General features: G+C 42.7%; 1 protein-coding gene across 1 annotated transcript in view; it reads right to left on the bottom strand.

Moving 5' to 3' along the window:
* cngb3.1 (cyclic nucleotide gated channel subunit beta 3, tandem duplicate 1) overlaps window positions 1–21,662 on the bottom strand; it is a 46,266-nt gene that overhangs the window by 1,397 nt on the left and 23,207 nt on the right. The window contains exons 6-17 of the mRNA XM_045702882.1: window positions 16,894–17,102; window positions 16,454–16,504; window positions 16,097–16,183; window positions 15,758–15,822; window positions 12,125–12,247; window positions 11,652–11,793; window positions 11,227–11,386; window positions 10,944–11,041; window positions 10,738–10,821; window positions 3,986–4,104; window positions 3,432–3,584; window positions 3,112–3,262 (exon numbers count right to left, since the gene is read on the bottom strand). Coding sequence (XP_045558838.1) covers window positions 3,112–3,262; window positions 3,432–3,584; window positions 3,986–4,104; window positions 10,738–10,821; window positions 10,944–11,041; window positions 11,227–11,386; window positions 11,652–11,793; window positions 12,125–12,247; window positions 15,758–15,822; window positions 16,097–16,183; window positions 16,454–16,504; window positions 16,894–17,102 — 1,442 coding nt within the window. The remainder of the gene's footprint in view (window positions 1–3,111; window positions 3,263–3,431; window positions 3,585–3,985; window positions 4,105–10,737; window positions 10,822–10,943; window positions 11,042–11,226; window positions 11,387–11,651; window positions 11,794–12,124; window positions 12,248–15,757; window positions 15,823–16,096; window positions 16,184–16,453; window positions 16,505–16,893; window positions 17,103–21,662) is intronic.

The following is a 21,662-nucleotide window of genomic DNA, read 5'->3' as shown; positions in this document are numbered from 1 at the left end:
CCCTGTGTGAAGAAGTAATTGCCACCTTACACTCAATAACTGGTTGTGCCACCTTTAGCTGCAATCACTGCAACCAAATGCTTCCTGTAGTTGTTGATCAGTTTCTCACATCGCTGTGGAGGACTTTTGGCCCAATCTTGCATGCAGAACTGCTTTAACTCAGCGATGTGGTTTTTCAAGCATGAACCGCTCGTTTCAAGTCCTGTCACAACATCTCAATTGGGATTAGGTCTGGACTTTGACTAGGCCATTCCAAAACTTCAAACTTGTTGGTTTTTAGCTATTTTCATGTAGATTTGATTGTGAGTTTTGGATCATTGTCTTGCTGCATGACCCAGCTGCGCTTCAGCTCACAGACGGATTGGTCCCATTATGCCTGGCGAAAACCAAACACTGCATTCCACAGTAAGAACCTTTTTATACCAACGGTCAGGCATGGTGGTGTTGTGTGATGGTTTGGGGATGCTTCATTGCCTCAGGACCTGGACGACTTGCCTAATAGAAGGAACCATGAATTCTGCTCTGTATCAGAGAATATTACAAGAGAATGTCAGGCCATCAGTATGAGCTGAAAACAATCTACATGAAAATGGTTAAAAAGCAACACATTTGAAGTTTTGGAATGGCCTCGTCTAAGTCCAGACCTAATCCCAATTTAGATGTTGTGGCAGAACATGTGCTTGAAAACCCACATGTAGCTGAATTAAAGCAATTCTACAAGGAAGAGTGTGTCAGAATTCCTCCACAACAACGTGAGAGACTGATCAACAACTACAGGAAGCATTTGGTTGGAGTCATTGCCGGTAAAGGTGGCCCAACCAGTTAGTGTAAGGAGGCAATTACTTTTTCACACAGGGGAATTGAGTGTTGCATAACTTTGTTTATGAAATAAGTATGTAATTGTGTTATTTGTTCACTCAGGTTCCCTTTATCTAATATTAGGTTAGGAAAGCCACTTTCTACCACTCTAAATTCCAAGCATCTGCCTCTAACCCTAGGAAGCTCTTTGCCACCTTCTCCTCCCTCCTGAATCCTCCTCCCTCTCTGCGGATGACTTTGTCAACCATTTTGAAAAGAAGGTTGACGACATCCGATCCTCTTTTGTTAAGTCAAACGACACCGGTGGTCCTGCTCACATTGCTTTGACTTCTTTCTCCCCTCTCTCTCCAGATGAAATCTTGCGACTTGTGACGGCCGGCCGCCCAACAACCTGCCCGCTTGACCCTATCCCCTCCTCTCTTCTCCAGACCATTTCCGGAGACCTTCTCCCTTACCTCACCTCGCTCATCAACTCATCCTTGACCGCTGGCTAGGTCCCTTCCGTCTTCAAGAGAGCGGGAGTTGCACCCCTTCTCAAAAAACCTACACTCGATCCCACCGATGTCAACAACTACAGACCAGTATCCCTTATTTATTTTCTCTCCAAAACTCTTGAGCGTGCCGTCCTTGGCCAGCTCTCTTGCTATCTCTCTCAGAATGACCTTCCTGATCCAAATCAGTCAGGTTTCAAGACTGGTCATTCAACTGAGACTGCTCTTCTCTGTGTCACGGAGGCTCTCCGCACTGCTAAAGCTAACTCTCTCTCCTCTGCTCTCATCATTCTAGACCTATCTGCTGCCTTTGATACTGTGAACCATCAGATCCTCCTCTCCACCCTCTCCGAGTTGGGCATCTCCGGCGCGGCTCACTCTTGGATTGCGTCCTACCTGACAGGTCGCTACTACCAGGTGGCGTGGCGAGAATCCGTCTCCGCACCACGTGCTCTCACCACTGGTGTCCCCCAGGGCTCAGTTCTAGGCCCTCTCCTATTCTCGCTATACACCAAGTCACTTGGCTCTGTCATATCCTCACATGGTCTCTCCTATCATTGCTACGTAGACGACACACAATTAATCTTCTCCTTTCCCCCTTCTGATAACCTGGTGGCGAATCGCATCTCTGCATGTCTGGCAGACATATCAGTGTGGATGACGGATCACCACCTCAAGCTGAACCTCGGCAAGACGGAGCAGCTCTTCCTCCCGGGGAAGGACTGCCCATTCCATGATCTCGCCATCACGGTTGACAACTCCATTGTGTCCTCCTCCCAGAGTGCTAAGAGCCTTGGCGTGACCCTGGACAACACCCTGTCGTTCTCCGCTAACATCAAGGCGGTGACCCGATCCTGTAGGTACATGCTCTACAACATTCGTAGAGTACGACCCTGCCTCACACAGGAAGCGGCACAGGTCCTAATCCAGGCACTTGTCATCTCCCGTCTGGATTACTGCAACTCCCTGTTGGCGGGGCTCCCTGCCTGTGCCATTAAACCCCTACAAATCATCCAGAACGCCGCAGCCTGTCTGGTGTTCAACCTTCCCAAGTTCTCTCACGTCACCCCACTCCTCCGCACACTCCACTGGCTTCCAGTTGAAGCTCGCATCTGCTACAAGACCATGGTGCTTGCCTACGGAGCTGTGAGGGGAACGGCACCTCCGTACCTTCAGGCTCTGATCAGTCCCTACACCCAAAGAAGGGCACTGCGTTCATCCACCTCTGGCCTGCTCGCCTCCCTACCTCTGCGGAAGCACAGTTCCCGCTCAGCCCAGTCAAAACTGTTCGCTGCTCTGGCACCCCAATGGTGGAACAAGCTCCCTCATGACGCCAGGACAGCGGAGTCAATCACCAACTCTTTAAGGAATACCTGGGATAGGATTAAGTAATCCTTCTAACCCTCCCCCCCTACCCTCCCCCCCAAAAAGATATAGATGTACTATTGTAAAGTGGTTGTTCCACTGGATATCATAAGGTGAATGCACCAATTTGTAAGTCGCTCTGGATAAGAGCGTCTGCTAAATGACGTAAATGTAAATGTAGGTTTTAGTTGAAGGTCTGATAACATTCAATATCAAAATATGCAAAAGAAAATTAGAAAGGGGGCTAATACTTTTTCACCGCACTGTATCCTGGTAACAGTGCTCAACTCAGGATTGAACACAGTCTGGTCGACAACATGGGCATGCTGCAATGTCAAGAGCTATAGCTTGTCAGTGGTTGCTATGCCATGTGTAATGCGGGTGCTCTGTCGTAGTGCGTAACAATAATGTAAAAGGAGCTGTAGCTGAACCGTACCTTGAGTTTCTCCAAGAAGCCTCCTTTGCCAAAGCCTCCGAAGATGCGTGCCATTTTAGGAGTGGGGGGTTTGGGTCCGAACAGCGCCATTCCTTTCGTCTTGTCAACCTCACCCTTAGCACCAGCTGGACCCTTCGCCTTCATCAATTTCCTTTCAGAGCAGACTCACAACAGTCAACAATCTCAGAGACACACAACGATCATAATCTTGCAGAGCGGTTGATTAAAAACACAGAACTTGATTTAATTCTGGCAAGTCTTCACTTTGCTCATTCTTAGTATCGGTCTCATACATTAGCTAGCTCACACAAAGAGCGTACCTTCCTTTCTTGGCCAGCACTCTCTGGGAATTTGGGTAGTGGACCAAGATGTCAACCAGGTCTTTCTTATCCAGGACAAAGAGGTTGACGAAGCCATGAGCTTTTACGTTAGCCGTCCTTCTGTTCCCGCCATCTTTGGCAGACTGTAGCAGACTGAGGAAGAGCACCGATTCAGAACGCTGAAGATCCTCGACCAACACTCACACTTAGAAATTAATCTGTAATAGTAACCCACTGGGCACAGACAACAGTTCAACATCTGCTTTTGATTTACATTTGTTTGTATTGTCAACTAATGTGAATTTGCCGAAGAAGAAAACATGTCATTGGATTTAGGATAAATTGGGTGAAAAAAATGAAATTCCCTTACATTGACTTTTTCAAATATAATCAGTTTTCCACATTGATTCAATGTCAATCACATAGATTCTTAGGGTTGAAATGACGTGGAAACAACTTTGATTCAACCAGTCTTTGCCCAGTGGGAAGCTCTTCTACTTGAGGTTAATATTATTACATTGGAATATTGTAGTGTAATGATATAATGATAATACCTAATTTCTCCAAACACACAGCCGGCCTTTAGCGTCACAAACACAATGGAGTTATCTGGTCCACCAACCACCTGCACCTCTCCACCCTTTATGATGTACATCTCTTTACCAATGTCACCCTATAGAAGACAACGATCAAATAGAACACAGATTGGAAAATGTAAACTCAACAAAAAAAGAAATGTCCTCTCACTGTCAACTGCATTTATTTTCAGCAAACTTGTGTAAATATTTGTATGAACATAAGATTCACAACTGAGACACAAACTGAACAAGTTCCACATACTTGTGCCTAACGTGTCCCTGAACATAGGGGGGGTCAAAATCCAAAGTAACAGTCAGTATCTGGTGTGGCCACCAGCTGCATTAAGTACTGCAGTGCATCTCCTCCTCATGGACTGCACCAGATTTGCCAGTTCTTGGTGGGTTTGTGCCCATATGCGACGTTGTTGCCGGTGATGTCTGGTGAGGACCTGCCTTACAACAGGCCTACAAGCCCTCAGTCCAGCCTCTCTCAGACTATTACGGACAGTGTGAGCACTGATGGAGGGATTGTGCATTCCTGGTGTAACTTGGGCAGTTGTTGCCACCCTGTACCTGTCCCGCGGGTGTGATGTTCGGATGTACCGATCCTGTGCAGGTGTTGTTACACATGGTCTGCCACTGCGAGGACGATCAGCTGTCCGTCCTGTCTCCCTGTAGTGCTGTCTTAGGTGTCTCACAGTACGCACATTGAAATGTATTGCCCTGGCCACATCTGCAGTCCTCATGCCTCCTTGCAGCATGCCTAAGGCACGTTCACGCAGATGAGCAGGGACCCTGGGCATCTTTCTTTTGGTGTTTTTCAGAGTCAGTAGAAAGGCCTCTTTAGTGTCCTAAGTTTTCTTAACTGTAACCTTAATTGCTTACCGTCTGTAAGCTGTTAGTGTCTCAACGACGGTTTCACAGGTGTATGTTCATTAATTGTTTATAGTTCATTGAAAAAGCATGGGAAACAGTGTTTAAACCCTTTACAATGTAGATCTGTAAAGTTATTTGGATTTTTACAAATTATCTTTGAAAGACAGGGTCCTGAAAAAGGGATGTTTCTTTTTTTGCAGAGTTTAGTTTAAAACCACAGGGTGACGTTGTGGATGCTTTGAAATTTCATATTGACTTTTATCCTCATTGTACCTTTAAAAAGGAAGAAGCCCCTCCCTCATGGAAGGAAGCCATCATAACTGTCATACCAAAAGAGGGTAAAGACAAAGAACATATCAGTAATTATAGGCCAATCTCGATTTTGAATTATGACTATAAGCTATACACCTCGGTTATTACCAAGACTTGAAACCTTTGTCGGATCAAATTGAGTTGGACCAAACTGGGTTTATTAGAGGCCGTCAAACCCAAGATAACTACATATCATAAATCAGATTAAGGAAAAGCACTATTGGTCCATTTAGATGCAGAAAAGGCATTTAACGTTAATTTTACTTATATCAAGTTTTAGAGAGATTTGGCTTTAAAAAGGACGCAATCCAATATTTTAAAAACATTTGTCAACATTGGCCATCTGACAAATAAAATAACTTTACAACGTGGCACATTTCAGGGTTTGTTGCACCTCACCTGAGTTATTGCCTTGTACATTGAGCAGAGCGATAAAGCAAAATTATGATTTACAAGGTATTAGCATCAGAGGAAAAGAGCATAAAATTAACTGACCCTAACACTTGCTTCCCAAAACTAATGGACATTCTGGAAGAATATGCCATCAGAATAGCCTCAATTCGTCAGGGCATGGACAAGGTGTCGAAAGCGTTCCACAGGGACGCTGGACCATGTTGACCCCAAGTCACAAGCAAGTCACATGGTCTGCGTCTAAAATCAAGTCCCAAGTAGAATGAGTCTAGACTCAAGTCAAGTCATGCATTCTAAGAGCAAGCCTCCCCCCCAAAAAATTATACATGCAACGACTTGTTCAACTACAAATTTTGGTCAATTTATTGAGTCTACCAGACAGCCCTTTTCATTACTTTGTCTATAATACATTTTAATGATGTAAATTGTAAAATAGGGACCCCAGGACCATACAATTACCCAATTGGCAATTACAACCAATAAACTGGTTCTGCAATGTAAACGGCCATTTCCACATCTATTGTTACATTGGTATATTAGTCTTAATCAGACTAAATTATTACTATCAGGGCTTGACTTGGGCTGAAATAGGTGCAGGTACTTATGTTGGGTGCCAGTACTGTTTATATTTAGGTTCAGGAGCTCCACTTTTGAGCTAATATTCTATAAGAGGAACAGGAGCTCAAGCAGTAGAACATTTGAGGTGGCTGTACTCAGCTCTGATGAGGGACTGCCCAAGTCAAGCACTGATTATTCATGATATTCCAACACCATGCATATATGAAACAATCATTTTATCTTATTCAATGACTCCAACGTGTGGAGTGCAGGCCACGTAGCCTATTACACACTCTTATTATGCACAACCAGAATGACAGAGACATAGGACACAGAACTCTGACATAACCCGGGAAATATGAACAAAGAAAGCCAAACATTGAATTTAAAGAACAAAACTTCTACCTAATGAACAGAACTTCTACCTCATGAGTCTTGTGAACATTCATGTGCAGAATAAACATTGTGCCCACTGAGGGTAAGAAATGGTTGGCTATATAAAAATGTATCGTAGGCCTATCAAACAGAAATGTCTGTGTTGCAATAAACTGTACGGGGATGGAATGATGAAACGCCAGCAGTTATTGTAGTATGAGATGGAATATAGATTTACCACATGGGGCCGGCCTATGCATTTAAGTGTGAAAGCAAGAGCAAGCACTTCAACAAGAAAAAAAGCACTCTCCACTGGCGGTAGTTTAGAGAGCGTTAAGAGCTGCGCCTATGGTATGTCTTCGCCACAGTAATACACTATATATACAAAAGTATGTGGACACCCATTCAAATGAGTGGATTGAGCTATTTCAGCCACACCCGTTGCAAAAATTCGAGCACAAAGCCATGCAGTCTCCATAGACAAACATTGGCAGTAGAATAGCCTTACTGAAGAGCTCAGTGACTTTCAATGTGGCACAGTCATAGGATGCCACCTTTCCAACAAGTCAGTTTGTCAAATTTATGCCCTGCTAGACCTGCCCCGGGCAACTGTAAGTGCTGTTATTGTGAAGTGGAAAGTCTAGGAGCAACAATGGCTCAGCCTTAAAGTGGGGGGCCACACAAGCTCATAGAACGGGACTGCCGAGTATTGAAGCACATAGCAAGTCAAAATCGTCTTTCCTCGGTTGCAACATTCACTACCCAGTTATAAACTGCCTCTGGAAGCAACGTCAGCACATTGAACTGTTTGTCAGGAGCTTTATGAAATGGGTTTCCATGGCCGAGCAGCCGTACACAAGCCTAAGATCAGCATGCGCAATGCCAAGCATAGGCTGGAGTGGTGTAAAGCTTGCCACCATTGGACTCTAGAGCAGTGGAAACGTGATCTTTGGAGTGATGAATCACACTTCACCATCTGGCAGTCCGACTGACTAATCTGTTTGGCAGATGCCAGGAGAACGAATGCATAGTGCCAACAGTAAAGTTTGGTGGAGGAGGAATAATGGTCTGGGGCTGTTTTTCATGGTTCGGGCATGAGGGAAATCTTAACACTACAGCATACAATGACATTCTAGACAATTCTGTGCTTACAACTTTGTGGCAACAGTTTGGGGAAGGCCCTTTCCTGTTTCAGCATGACAATGCCCCTGTGCTCAAAGCGAGGTCCATACAGAAATGGATTGTCGAGGTCGGTGTGGAAGAACTTGACTGGCATGCACAGAGCCTTGATCTCAACCCCATCGAACACCTTTGGGATGAATTGGAACGCTGACTGCCTAATCGCCCAACATCTGTGCCTGACCTTACTAATGCTCTTGTGGCTGAATGGAAGCAAGTCCCCGCAGCAATGTTCCAACATCTAGTGGAAAGCCTTCTCAGAAGAGTGGAGGCAGTTATAGCAGCCAAGGGGGGACCAACTCCATATTAATGCCTATGATTTTGGAATGAGATGTTCAACGAGCAGGTGTCCACATACTTTTGGTCATGTTGTGTGATTCATTTTAAACAAATTCCAAATGCAAGCTTCATAAGTAAATTATCAATTTCAAGCAATTTTTACATACCACAATACCAGTATGCCTATGCTAGTAATTGTTGTCCATTTGCTGATGAGCTTGCAAAGTAAACAGCTAATATTCTCGATCACCAAACCATTTTAGGATCTATCTATCCTCTCTTCCTATAATTTGACGTTGGCGTGGCACCTGATCCTATAGCTGTACAGCAAGTCAGCAATCTCTGTTCGCTAGCTCACCACCCGTCCTGTTTTGATTGACAGTTTACTGGAACAATCAGTGTTGAGTGTGCGTTTCACTGGCCAATCTGTTGCAAGGGCGATGCTGCTGCGGCTACCCTCTCTGGCTGCGTGTAGAGTAATCCACGTAGACTCTGTGCCACAAAATGAGTGACAAAACGTTACAAAACCTGGCCAGTTCAAATCATCAATCTCAAGTCAAAGTTGAGTCTTGAGACGTGAAGTCTCAAGTTATTTTATTTTCTATCAAGTCGAGTCTCAAGTCATCAAATTTGTGACTTGATTCCAAGTCATGTGACTCGAGTCCACAACTCTGACTCCAATGCTTCCCACGATTGAGTCAAGTTGGCTGGATGTCCTTTGGTGGTGGACTATTGTTGATACACACTGGGAACTGTTGAGTGTGAAAAACCCTGCAGCGTTGCAGTTCTTGACACAAATGGGTTTGTCTGGCACAACTGTTCCAAGGAATTTAAATATTTTGTCTTGCCCATTCACCCTCTGAATGGCACACATACACAATGTCTCAATTGTCTCAAGGCTTAGAAATCCTTCCTCCCCTTCATCTACACTTATTGAAATGGATTTAACAAGTGACAGTAACGGATCATAGCTTTCACCTGGTCAGTCTATGTAATGAAAGGAGCAGGTGTTCATAATGTTTTGTACACTCAGTGTATATAACAAATTATGAACCAATTATCCTAAATATTCCTAAAAATATACAGTAGAAAGATGGTCCCTTCTTCATTTAGATTTCAGCTCTATAATAGAGACAATAAATATTTTCCCCAGATTGCTTTACCTATTCCAGTCTCTATCAGTTGCGGTCCCCATGAAACAATTAATATCACGGTTCATTTGGAGGTAACCAAGGATTAGATATTAGACTCTTCATTAAAGACAAAGGGGGATGGCACTACCTAATCTTAGGGAATATTACTTAGCTGCACAATTTAGGCCAATAGTGTGTTGGTGTGACTCACAATACAGTGTTATATGGAAAGATATTGAGGCTACCGTTCAAGGTCGCCCAATCCAGTCTGTAGCTGGGGATAAAGACACATTTGGGACATTAACAGGAATGTTGTAATGGTTTGCGTTTTGATCCAAAATTTAAACCAGGTATCTATGATTAAACAAAATAAGGAATGGCCTGAGAGAGGCATTACAGAACTTTGTAACATTGTAGAAGATGGAGAACTCTTAGGTTTTCAGAATTTAAAAGGAGAAATATGGCATGGAAAACCAAGATTTCTTCAGATACTTACAGTTAAGGGACTATTTTGAAAAAGAGAGAAATGTATTCTTCAATACCAAACCAAATATGACTAACCATGTGATTTGAAATATAATCAGGCAATGTCCAAGACAATCTCTTTACTTTGTCATGGCCAGATAGCCTCTAGAAAAGACTCAACTCTTTATATTAAAGCAAAATTGGGAAAAGGAACACAATATAGACATCTCAGAGGAAGACTGGGACAATTTATGCAGTACTCAACGTACTTCTACAAACTCAAGAACATGGAGAGAGTTTTGTTGGAAAAATATTAGCAGTTTTCTTTATCACGCCTAGAATCAAAAGTCACCAGCTAGGTATACAACAGCCATGCTGGCGGCTGTGGGACCATGTAGATGCCAACCACACCCATTGTTTTGGGGAATGTCAGAAGATGTCTTTGTTTTGGGATTATGTATGTTCGGTGTTAAAAGATGTCCTAGTATATGAAGTCCCTAGAACTGTAATGTACCTTGGTAATGTTCCAGAGAATGTGATGGGCAGTGACAGATACCTGATAAAAGTTATCCTTGCTGCAAGTAGAAAATTACCAGGAACTGATATAAAGTAGAAGCCCCAAAATGTTAAGAATGGCAAAGTATAATCCAATAAATCTTTAATATGGAAAGCTTGACATATGCTTTAAGACTCCAAAGACCTGTATTCGAAAATAACTGGGACAAATGGATATTCATAAACCAGGAAGACCTGATTAACTAATATCTTGTTAACAATGAAACGCTGAATATTTACTTATATGTTTGGCATCTTCTGTTTGCTTTTATTTATTCTTCAGTTTTGTTGTTTCTGTTGCTTTTTGCTGTATTGTTTTGAAAAAGACTAAAATCCAAGTCAGTGGAGGCTGCTGAGTGGAGAACGGCTCATAATAATGGCTGGAATGGAGCGAATGGAATGACATCAAACACATGGAAACCATGTGTTTGATGTATTACATACCATTCCACCGATTCTGCTCCAGCCATTACCATGCGCCCATCCTCCCCAATTAAGATGCCACCAACCTCCTGTGATCCAAGTGTATATAAAGAAAATACATATTGACTATATTATGCAACAGTGACAATCCCATACACTCACCTTCTTCACCACAAAGTCCCCAGGTAGATATATAATAGACTTGAGCCTCAGCAACATGTCCACCAACATCTGCTTATCACAGCCCTTGGGAATAAAGACATCGAGAAAACAGTCAAATAACATTTAGCCAACATTCAGAGGGTGATGCAGGTGAGCTGTTAGTTGCCTGTTGGCATCAAGACATGTTTATTTCAACCTATATTTACCTGAAAAAGAGCAATTTTATCGAAGGTGGCAAAGTTTACATCCACACCAATGGCTGTTCTCATTACAAGAGGCATCTGCTCCAGCAGTATAGACTCGTCTGGAGAGAGAGGAAGGAGAGATGTAAGAGGAAGAAACATTTTTTTCAAGACATTACTAAAGAACAAATGTACACCATGTTAATTGACGATTTGCCATAAAATGACGTTTTAACATTATTTACAGCACAGTTATGACAGCATGGAGTCAAGATGAATTTATTCCCCACCATTATTTATTGCTTACCCAGCATTCCCTGGGCGTCCCAGGTGTAGTTGTACCAGGTGCGTACTCTGTTCTGCACCAAGTCAGGGATGGTGAAAGTGTTCATGTATTCCACACAGCCGTCCATGGAGGCCCGGAAATATGTCTGGCCCTGCGTGGCAGCCCCGATGACGTCTCTCATCTATACCAGAAAAAATAAATAAAATACTTTCAATCCAGGACCACACAACAAACCAGTGTTGGGGTCAATTCCACTTCAATCTAGTCAATTCCAGAATTACATTTTAGTCCATTTCCTCATTTAAAAGAAATGAGAAATTTGATTTGCAATGTCAGTTGACTTCCTGAATTGAAATGGAATTTACCACAATCATAATTGTTACAAGAGGATGGCTGCCTCTTGCCTGGAGTGCATTCTGCATGTCTTTAGAATAGTGATACTGTACCTGTCCAATCAAACTGGAGAACACAAAGACACCAGTAAAGAAGTTGGTCATCTGGAAACAGATCTCAAACACAGTGCCAGGCTCAGGAAGACCCCCGATGTTGATCAGACTACGAACAGCGAAGTAATAACAACGCAGGTACCTGTGGGAAGGAAGACGGTTACTCACATCCCTAATCCACAGTGAAGGCAATGAGACACTGGTTTAGGGAAAACTACAAATTGAGAAACTGTTAAACTGTAACAGAAGTCTCGGGAAACAAGAGACTATATTGGAAGTATAGAACATTTTACTCCTCAGGATGCAAAATTCTGTTAATTTCCTCAAAATTCCCAGGTTTTACCAGAAGTCCCAGTTGGAATATTCCCAAAATCAGGAGGGAATAAGCAGGACAGCTGGAGTCCTCCTACCAGGATTTCTGGAAAACCTGGCAATTCTGAAACCCTATATACTCTACACAATAATATACGTACGCGGTTCCCTCTCCATCGTAGACCCATTTGGAGGTGCCGATGCCAAGGTACACAGACGCCACGTAGTAGAAACAGGCATTGAGATGGAGCATGTACAGCAAGTAGCCAGTAGTGCGACCAACTCTGAATAAACGCAGGGAAGAAGAAGTCTTAGATAATGGTTTTCTGTTGCGGCTCTGCTAAAGCTACAGTATTCTAGCATCCTCCATTCATCCTGTATCATCATCTTCATAATTTATTACCATCATTCATCACACATCTAACTAGACTATGCCACATTGCAGACACTTCCATTTTATAGATTTGAAAAAAGTCGCACCCTTGATAAAGATGTCAAGGAGGAGGAATATCCGTACCAAACTTTAAATTGTATTTCCAGACTTTAGCGTTTTACCCCATCCTGAATTGGTTTAGAAATGATTATTCTGCCCCCTCGTGTCTCCTATTGCCCTGGAACAGGTGGTCTTCACTGATATATCCCTTAAGAATGTAAACTACACTTTGGTCCTATTACTGCTCACACAATTTCCATTTGGTGCCACATTTTAAAGCAATGTAACTGGAAATCAAAATGGCATGCCCATACTCCAATATTTCCCAATAATGGCTTGCACGGTCTTTTGCATTCCCCTCCCATTGTTCCAAATGTGGAATCCGTACCCTTACCAATATCATGGACAGTAATGGTTTGAGAACATTCCAAGATTTGAAAGATACATACACATTACTGTGTAACTCCTTTTTATATAGGCCCGCCACTTGGGAGCCAGGCCCACCCACTGGGAAACCAGGCCCAGCCAATCAGAATTAGTTTATCCCCACAAAAGGGCTTTATTACAGACAGAAATACTACTCAGTTTCATTAGCTGTCTGGGTAGCTGGTCTCAGATGATCCCGCAGGTAAAGCTGCCGGATGTGGAAGTCCTGGGCTGGCATGGTTACAAGTGGTCAGCGATTGTGAGGACGGTTTGACGTACTGCTAAATTCTCTAAAACTACGTTGAAGGAGGCTTATGGTAGAGAAATGAACATTAAATTATCCGGCAACAGCTCTGGTGGACACTCCTGCAGTCAGCATGCCAATTGTATGCTCCCTCCTAAATTTTTGACATCTGTGGCATTGTGTTTTACAAAACTGCACATTTGTGTGTCCTTTTACTGTCCCCAGCACAAGGTGCACCTGTGTAATCATCATGCTGTTTAGTCAGCTTCTTGATATGCCACACCTGTCAGGTGGATGGATTATCTTGGCAAAGGAGAAATGCTCACTAACAGTGATGTAAACAAATGTGTACACAACATTTTTGAGAAATAAGCTTTTTGTGTGTATGGAATATTTCTGGGATATTTTATTTCAGCTCATGAAACATAGGCTCAACACTTTACATGTTGCATTTATATTTTTGTTCAGTATATATTTACTAGTAAGGTCAGCTATATTGGCCTATGGAGTCCCTTGGGAAACGCAACTACCAAAACATCCAATGATGGGATTATTATATCAATTATCTGTGCTCCCGAAAGGACTAATCTCGATAATATATAAACAACTTTTGGAAAGCTGATATTCCAAGCTAGCCATGCAAAAAGTATGGTCCATAGATCTAATTGATTCTGAACCACCCTTTAACGGGAACAGAATATGGAAAAATAGGACTTTGGCATCCTGTAATCCGAACCAACAATTCATACATTTCAAGTTTGTTCACAGACTGTATGTAGTACCAACTAAACATTTTATGATGAAATTGACCACAACTCCTTACTGTTCACTGCGTCCCCTAAATCTGTTAGGTGGGGTGGGAAGCATGGTTTCCTGGTGGGGAGGGAGGATGCAGGCAGGTGGATGGGGACAATGGGTTTGGGTTATCTTTGTATGCATTTATTTCATTGTTTTTGTACCTGTAACCTCTCTCTGAAAAATAAAATGACAAAACTGAATAAAAAGTTGGTCACAAACAAACAAAAAAGGATTGGCACCCTAACGGTTCTTCCAAATAAAATTTAATGAAATATAATCTGCATTAACATTCTACTTTTTTTTTATTAATCTCAATTTAAGGAACTGTATTGTGGACTTTCATGACTTCCTGTTTCACTGGAGCATAAAAACGAGTTAACATGTATGTAAAACCAATTTGTCATCGCCATGGGCAAAGAACTCACAAATGAAAAGAGACAACTAGTTGTGGACTTTCAATAATCAGGCAAATGGGTACAAAAAATGACTGAAAACGAAATATACCACTTACCACTATTAGGGCAACAATTAAGAAGTTTAATACTACTGGAACAATGGTAAACTTGACCCAAGTGTATCTTCTCCCCACTCACAGTGAGACAAATGGTTCAGGAGGCAAAGAAAGTCCAAGGAAAGGAGTTGGAAAATTACAGAACTTGGACGCATCTTGGGTCCAAATCTACAATTAGACGCCACCTCCATACCAATAGGGGTTGCCGTGAAAAAGCCTTTACTGAGAGCAACCAACAAATGTAAATGCCTGAAGTTTGTTAAACAACATTGGCACTTAGAAAGGAACCGGGTGCTGTGGTCAGACGACGTACACCAGTGGTGGGTTTGGCCTCAATAGAAGGATGCATCTGCAGAAAATAACCTCATACTTACTGTAAACATGGTGGTGGATCATTTATATTATGGAGCTGTTATGCTTCTACTGGTCCTAGGGCATTGTTAAGGTCAACGGCATCATGAACTTTACCAAGTACCATGACATTTTACCCCCAAAAAACATGGTTGTCTCTGCTAGGAGGCTGAAACTTGGCCACAAATAGATCTTCCAGCAAGACAATGACCCCAACCACACATCAAAATATACAAAATGTTTAATTGACCACAAAATCAACATTTTGCAAAGGTCATCTCAGTCTCCGGACTTGAACCCTAAACCTGTGGTTTGAATTGAAGAGGGCAGTCCATAAGCGTAGACCGAAGGATACTGTCAGAAGGTGGGTGTAGCTGGTGCATGAAGTCAGGCGCAGGAGAGCAGAATGAGTGAGCAACGTACTTTACTCAAAATAAAGGCACAAGGTAACAATACACTTGACCAACAATAAATGGTAATCAATTACGCACGGGTGAAAACAGCCCCCGTCGAAAACCAGCCATAACGTACCGAATGAACATAGAAACATGGGGGAAATAGATGGTTAAATACATGAACATGTAATTGGGGAATGAAACCAGGTGTGTAGAAAACAGAGACAAAACAAATGGAAAATGAAAGGTGGATCGGCGATGGCTAGAAGACCGGTGACGTCGACCGCCGAACGCCGCCCGAACAAGGAGAGGGACCGACTTCGGCGGAAGTCGTGACAGCTACAAAACATCTATAAAGATGCTGTAGTGAGGAATGATCTAAAATCCCTCCCAATGTTTTCTTCACTATCATAAAACATTATAGAAAAAGGCTAAGTGCCGTTATCCTTGGAAAGTTTCAATAATTTGACACCTATCTTCTATTTTCCCGAGCAATTGTATTAGAATAAAATAATATATATTTCCCTTTTTTTGCATACAATATACCTCAGTATATTCATAAAATATTTTATACAGTATTCTTTATCAAGGGTGCCATTCATTTTGGATGTGACTGTGTCTGTTTGATGGGAATACCTCCAGATGTAAGCCTTGGCCATGATACTCTCAAGCCGATCGCTGAACTCGAAAAACATGTCAATCTGTGAAACGAAAGCCAGAAAAACATTGGTACAGTAAATGTCATGAGAGAACAAAAGGAAACAAATTGAATCTATTATCAGATATCCATCATTATTTTTTTAAACTGATAGTCAGCATACGTCAAACCTTCATAGATGTGCATGCATGTTGTTCCCCAAACACTATCTAATGTCCTAATGTCACCCTCTAGTCTAATGTAATCTATAGCAATTTAATAGAAGATGAAGAACGAGACATATCATGTTTGGTGATAAAGATAACTGCAGTGTCTACCCTCAGTAGACGGTTGAGTCTGTATAAAGCAGAGAATCCAAACGGGATACCGAGCAGTTCGAATGGGATGATGCTGATCATATCCAACTGCCCCAACAGAAAGAAAATACAATGTTAGGTGGAAATAATATACTCAACTTGAAACAAGTACAACATATTTACAGTACAGTACATGGTCTTGATATTTCTACATCAATCTGTGTGATATGTTACTTGAATTATGCTTCGAAGTGGAATTAACAATGTTGCACTGTGTGTATCTCTATATAGTATAATATACACAGAGTGAATACCATCAACAAGGTTTATGGGTGTACACAAGATGAAAGTGTGAGAAATGATGAAATAAGAGCTCACATTAAACCTCGAAATCTCTCGATAATGTTGCTTCGTCACAGTCCGGTCTTTCTGAAATATAACACAAAGTCTTATTAACCTGCATGTTTCTCTACATTACGGTGGAATTGTTGCCTAATAATATAATATATGTTAGAAGTACATACAAAGCATATGCATGTGCACTTGCACATACACAAACTTGCATGTACGAACACAAACACACCAGCGGATGCTGCTGATTGGAGAATGGCTCATAATAATGGCTGGAATGGAATAAATTGAATGGTATAAAAAACATGGTTTTCATGAGTTTGATACCATTCCATTCACTCCATTCCATCGTACTGCATTCCAGCCATTATTATGAGCCGTTCTCTCCTCAGCGGCCTCCACTCTAACACACACACACGCAATATCAAGACCTTCATCTCTCTCTAGTGATATTTAGAATGACTTACAATAATGTCTCCTCCTTTCACAAACTGCAGCCGGGGTTGCCAGAGGACGATATCTATGACATTGACGCTGTCAGCAAGAATGTCAGCAAATATCCAGAAAGGAACGGACACTGGAGTGTGGATGGGAAAGACCAAACGAACCGGTGTAAACCAAGCGTTGTAGTTGAATGCCAAACTTACAAGTGTTATCCAAGCAATATACTTGCGATCTAGAGAAAGTGAGAGAGAGAAAGATGCAGAGAAAGAAAATGAATGAACAAATGTTAAAGAAGCCGAAATGCACTGTGTAGTCCATACCTCCTCCTGTAGTGTAGTGTGTAGCTGTAGTGTAGTGTGTAGCTGTAGTGTAGTGTGTAACTGTAGTGTGCAACTGTAGTGTGTAGCTGTAGCTGTAGTGTGTAGCTGTAGCTGTAGTGTGTAGCTGTAGTGCAGTGTGTAGCTGTAGTGTAGTGTGTAACTGTAGTGAATAACTGTAGTGTGTAACTGTAGGGTGTAACTGTAGTGAATAACTGTAGTGTGTAACTGTAGTGTGTAGATGTAGTGTAGTGTGTAGCTGTAGCTGTAGTGTGTAGCTGTAGCATAGTGTGCAGCTGTTGTGTACTACTGTAGTGTTGTGTAGCTGTAGTGTAGTGTGTAGCTGTAGTGTAGTGTGTAACTGTAGTGTAGTGTGTAGCTGTAGTGTGTAGCTGTAGTGTGCAGCTGTAGTGTAGTGTGTAGCTGTAGTGTAGTGTGTAGCTGTAGTGTAGTGTGTAACTGTAGTGTGCAACTGTAGTGTGTAGCTGTAGTGCAGTGTGTAGCTGTAGTGTAGTGTGTAACTGTAGTGAATAACTGTAGTGTGTAACTGTAGGGTGTAACTGTAGTGAATAACTGTAGTGTGTAACTGTAGTGTGTAGATGTAGTGTAGTGTGTAGCTGTAGCTGTAGTGTGTAGCTGTAGCATAGTGTGCAGCTGTTGTGTACTACTGTAGTGTTGTGTAGCTGTAGTGTAGTGTGTAGCTGTAGTGTAGTGTGTAACTGTAGTGTAGTGTGTAGCTGTAGTGTGTAGCTGTAGTGTGCAGCTGTAGTGTAGTGTGCAGCTGTAGTGTAGTGTGTAGCTATAGTGTGCAGCTGTAGTGTAGTGTGTAGCTGTAGTGTAGTGTGTAGCTGTAGTGTAGTGTGTAGCTGTAGTGTGTAGCTGTAGTGTAGTGTGTAGCTGTAGTGTGTAGCTGTAGTGTAGTGTGTAACTGTAGTGTGTAACTGTAGTGTGTAGCTGTAGCTGTAGTGTGTAGCTGTAGTGTAGTGTGTAGCTGTAGTGTGTAACTGTAGTGTAGTGTGTAGCTGTAGTGTAGGGTGTAACTGTAGTGAATAACTGTAGTGTGTAGATGTAGTGTAGTGTGTAACTGTAGTGTAGTGTGTAGCTGTAGTGTGTAGCTGTAGTGTGCAGCTGTAGTGTAGTGTGCAGCTGTAGTGTAGTGTGTAGCTATAGTGTGCAGCTGTAGTGTAGTGTGTAGCTGTAGTGTAGTGTGTAGCTGTAGTGTAGTGTGTAGCTATAGTGTGTAGCTGTAGTGTAGTGTGTAGCTGTAGTGTGTAGCTGTAGCTTGTGAGCTGTTGTGTACTACTGTAGTGTTGTGGTAGCTGTAGTGTAGTGTGTAGCTGTAGTGTAGTGTGTAGCTGTAGTGTAGTGTGTAGCTGTAGTGTGTGCAGCTGTAGTGTAGTGTGTAGCTGTAGTGTAGTGTGTAGCTGTAGTGTGCAGCTGTAGTGTAGTGTGCAGCTGTAGTGTAGTGTGTAGCTGTAGCTGTAGTGTGTAGCTGTAGCTGTAGAGTGCAGCTGTAGTGTAGTGTGTAGCTGTAGTGTGCAGCTGTAGTGTAGTGTGTAGCTGTAGTGTAGTGTGTAGCTGTAGCTGTAGTGTGCAGCTGTAGTGTAGTGTGTAACTGTAGTGTGTAGCTGTAGTGTAGTGTGTAGCTGTAGTGTAGTGTGTAACTGTAGTGTGTAGCTGTAGCTGTAGTGTGTAGCTGTAGTGTAGTGTGTAGCTGTAGTGTGTAGCTGTAGTGTAGTGTGTAGCTGTAGTGTAGTGTGTAGCTGTAGTGTAGGGTGTAACTGTAGTGAATAACTGTAGTGTGTAGCTGTAGCATAGTGTGCAGCTGTTGTGTACTACTGTAGTGTTGTGTGTAGCTGTAGTGTAGTGTGTAGCTGTAATGTAGTGTGGAGCTGTAGTGTAGTGTGTAACTGTAGTGTAGTGTGTAGCTGTAGTGTAGTGTGCAGCTGTAGTGTAGTGTGTAGCTGTAGTGTAGTGTGTAGCTGTAGTGTGCAGCTGTAGTGTAGTGTGCAGCTGTAGTGTAGTGTGTAGCTGTAGCTGTAGTGTGCGGCTGTAGTGTGTAGCTGTAGCTGTAGTGTGCAGCTGTAGTGTAGTGTGTAGCTGTAGTGTAGTGTGTAGCTGTAGTGTGTAGCTGTAGTGTAGTGTATAGCTGTAGTGTAGGGTGTAACTGTAGTGAATAACTGTAGTGTGTAGATGTAGTGTAGTGTGTAGCTGTAGCTGTAGTGTGTAGCTGTAGCATAGTGTGCAGCTGTTGTGTACTACTGTAGTGTTGTGTGTAGCTGTAGTGTAGTGTGTAGCTGTAATGTAGTGTGGAGCTGTAGTGTAGTGTGTAACTGTAGTGTAGTGTGTAGCTGTAGTGTAGTGTGCAGCTGTAGTGTAGTGTGTAGCTGCAGTGTAGTGTGTAGCTGTAGTGTGCAGCTGTAGTGTAGTGTGCAGCTGTAGTGTAGTGTGTAGCTGTAGCTGTAGTGTGCGGCTGTAGTGTGTAGCTGTAGCTGTAGTGTGCAGCTGTAGTGTAGTGTGTAGCTGTAGTGTGCAGCTGTAGTGTAGTGTGTAGCTGTAGTGTAGTGTGTAGCTGTAGCTGTAGTGTGCAGCTGTAGTGTAGTGTGTAACTGTAGTGAAGTGTGTAGCTGTAGTGTGTAGCTGTAGTGTAGTGTGTAGCTGTAGTGTAGTGTGTAACTGTAGTGTGTAGCTGTAGCTGTAGTGTGTAGCTGTAGTGTAGTGTGTAGCTGTAGTGTGTAGCTGTAGTGTAGTGTGTAGCTGTAGTGTAGTGTGTAGCTGTAGTGTAGGGTGTAACTGTAGTGAATAACTGTAGTGTGTAGCTGTAGCATAGTGTGCAGCTGTTGTGTACTACTGTAGTGTTGTGTGTAGCTGTAGTGTAGTGTGTAGCTGTAATGTAGTGTGGAGCTGTAGTGTAGTGTGTAACTGTAGTGTAGTGTGTAGCTGTAGTGTAGTGTGCAGCTGTAGTGTAGTGTGTAGCTGTAGTGTAGTGTGTAGCTGTAGTGTGCAGCTGTAGTGTAGTGTGCAGCTGTAGTGTAGTGTGTAGCTGTAGCTGTAGTGTGCGGCTGTAGTGTGTAGCTGTAGCTGTAGTGTGCAGCTGTAGTGTAGTGTGTAGCTGTAGTGTGCAGCTGTAGTGTAGTGTGTAGCTGTAGTGTAGTGTGTAGCTGTAGCTGTAGTGTGCAGCTGTAGTGTAGTGTGTAACTGTAGTGAAGTGTGTAGCTGTAGTGTGTAGCTGTAGTGTAGTGTGTAGCTGTAGTGTAGTGTGTAGCTGTAGTGTAGTGTGTAACTGAAGTGTGTAGCTGTAGTGTGTAGCTGTAGTGTAGTGTGTAACTGAAGTGTGTAGCTGTAGTGTGTAGCTGTAGTGTAGTGTGTAGCTGTAGTGTAGTGTGCAGCTGTAGTGTAGTGTGCAGCTGTAGTGTAGTGTGTAGCTGTAGTGTAGTGTGTAGCTGTAGTGTGCAGCTGTAGTGTAGTGTGTAGGTGTAGTGTAGTGTGTAGCTGTAGTGTAGTGTGTAGCTGTAGTGTAGTGTGTAGCTGTAGTGAAGTGTGCAGCTGTAGTGTGTAGCTGTAGTGTATTGTGCAGCTGTAGTGTAGTGTGTAGCTGTAGTGTAGTGTGTAGCTGTAGTGTAGTGTGCAGCTGTAGTGTAGTGTGTAGCTGTAGTGTAGTGTGTAGCTGTAGTGTATAGCTGTAGTGTAGTGTGTTGCTGTAGTGGTGTGCAGCTGTAGTGTGTAGCTGTAGTGTAGTGTGTAGCTGTAGTGTAGTGTGTAGCTGTAGTGTAGTGTGCAGCTGTAGTGTAGTGTGTAGCTGTAGTGTGTAGCTGTAGTGTAGTGTGTAGTTGTAGTGTGTAGCTGTAGTGTGTAGCTGTAGTGTAGTGTGTAGCTGTAGTGTAGTGTGTAGCTCTAGTGTGTAGCTGTAGTGTAGTGTGTAGCTGTAGTGTAGTGTGTAGCTGTAGTGTAGTGTGCAGCTGTAGTGTAGTGTGTAACTGTAGTGTGTAGCTGTAGTGTAGTGTGTAGCTGTAGTGTAGTGTGTAGCTGTAGTGTAGTGTGTAGCTGTAGTGTGTAGCTGTAGTGTAGTCTGTAGCTGTAGTGTGTAGCTGTAGTGTTGTGTAGTGTGTAACTAGTGTAGTGTGTAGTGTGTAGCTGTAGTGTGTAAGTGTAGTGTGTAACTTTAGTGTAGTGTGTAGGTGTAATGTGTAGCTGTAGTGTGTAACTGCAGTGCAGTGTGTAGCTGTTGTGTGTAACTGTAGTGTAGCTGTAGTGTAGTGTGCAGCTGTAATGTGCAGCTGTTGTGCACAGCTTTAGTGTTGTGTGAAGCTGTAGTGTACAGTTGTAGTGTGTAGCTGTAGTGCAGTGTGCAACTGTAGTGTGTAACTTTAGCTGTAGTGAAGTGTGTAACTGAGTGTGTAACTGTAGTGAAGTGTGTAACTGTAGTGTGTAACTGTAGTGCAGTGTTTAGCTGTGGTGTGTAGCTATAGTGTACA

Source organism: Salmo salar, chromosome ssa19 (assembly GCF_905237065.1).
Source record: "Salmo salar chromosome ssa19, Ssal_v3.1, whole genome shotgun sequence".
In the NCBI taxonomy this organism is placed as follows: Eukaryota; Metazoa; Chordata; class Actinopteri; order Salmoniformes; family Salmonidae; genus Salmo; species Salmo salar.
The sequence above is the reverse complement of the archived record's forward strand: the minus strand, read 5'-3'. Positions and strand labels throughout refer to the sequence as shown.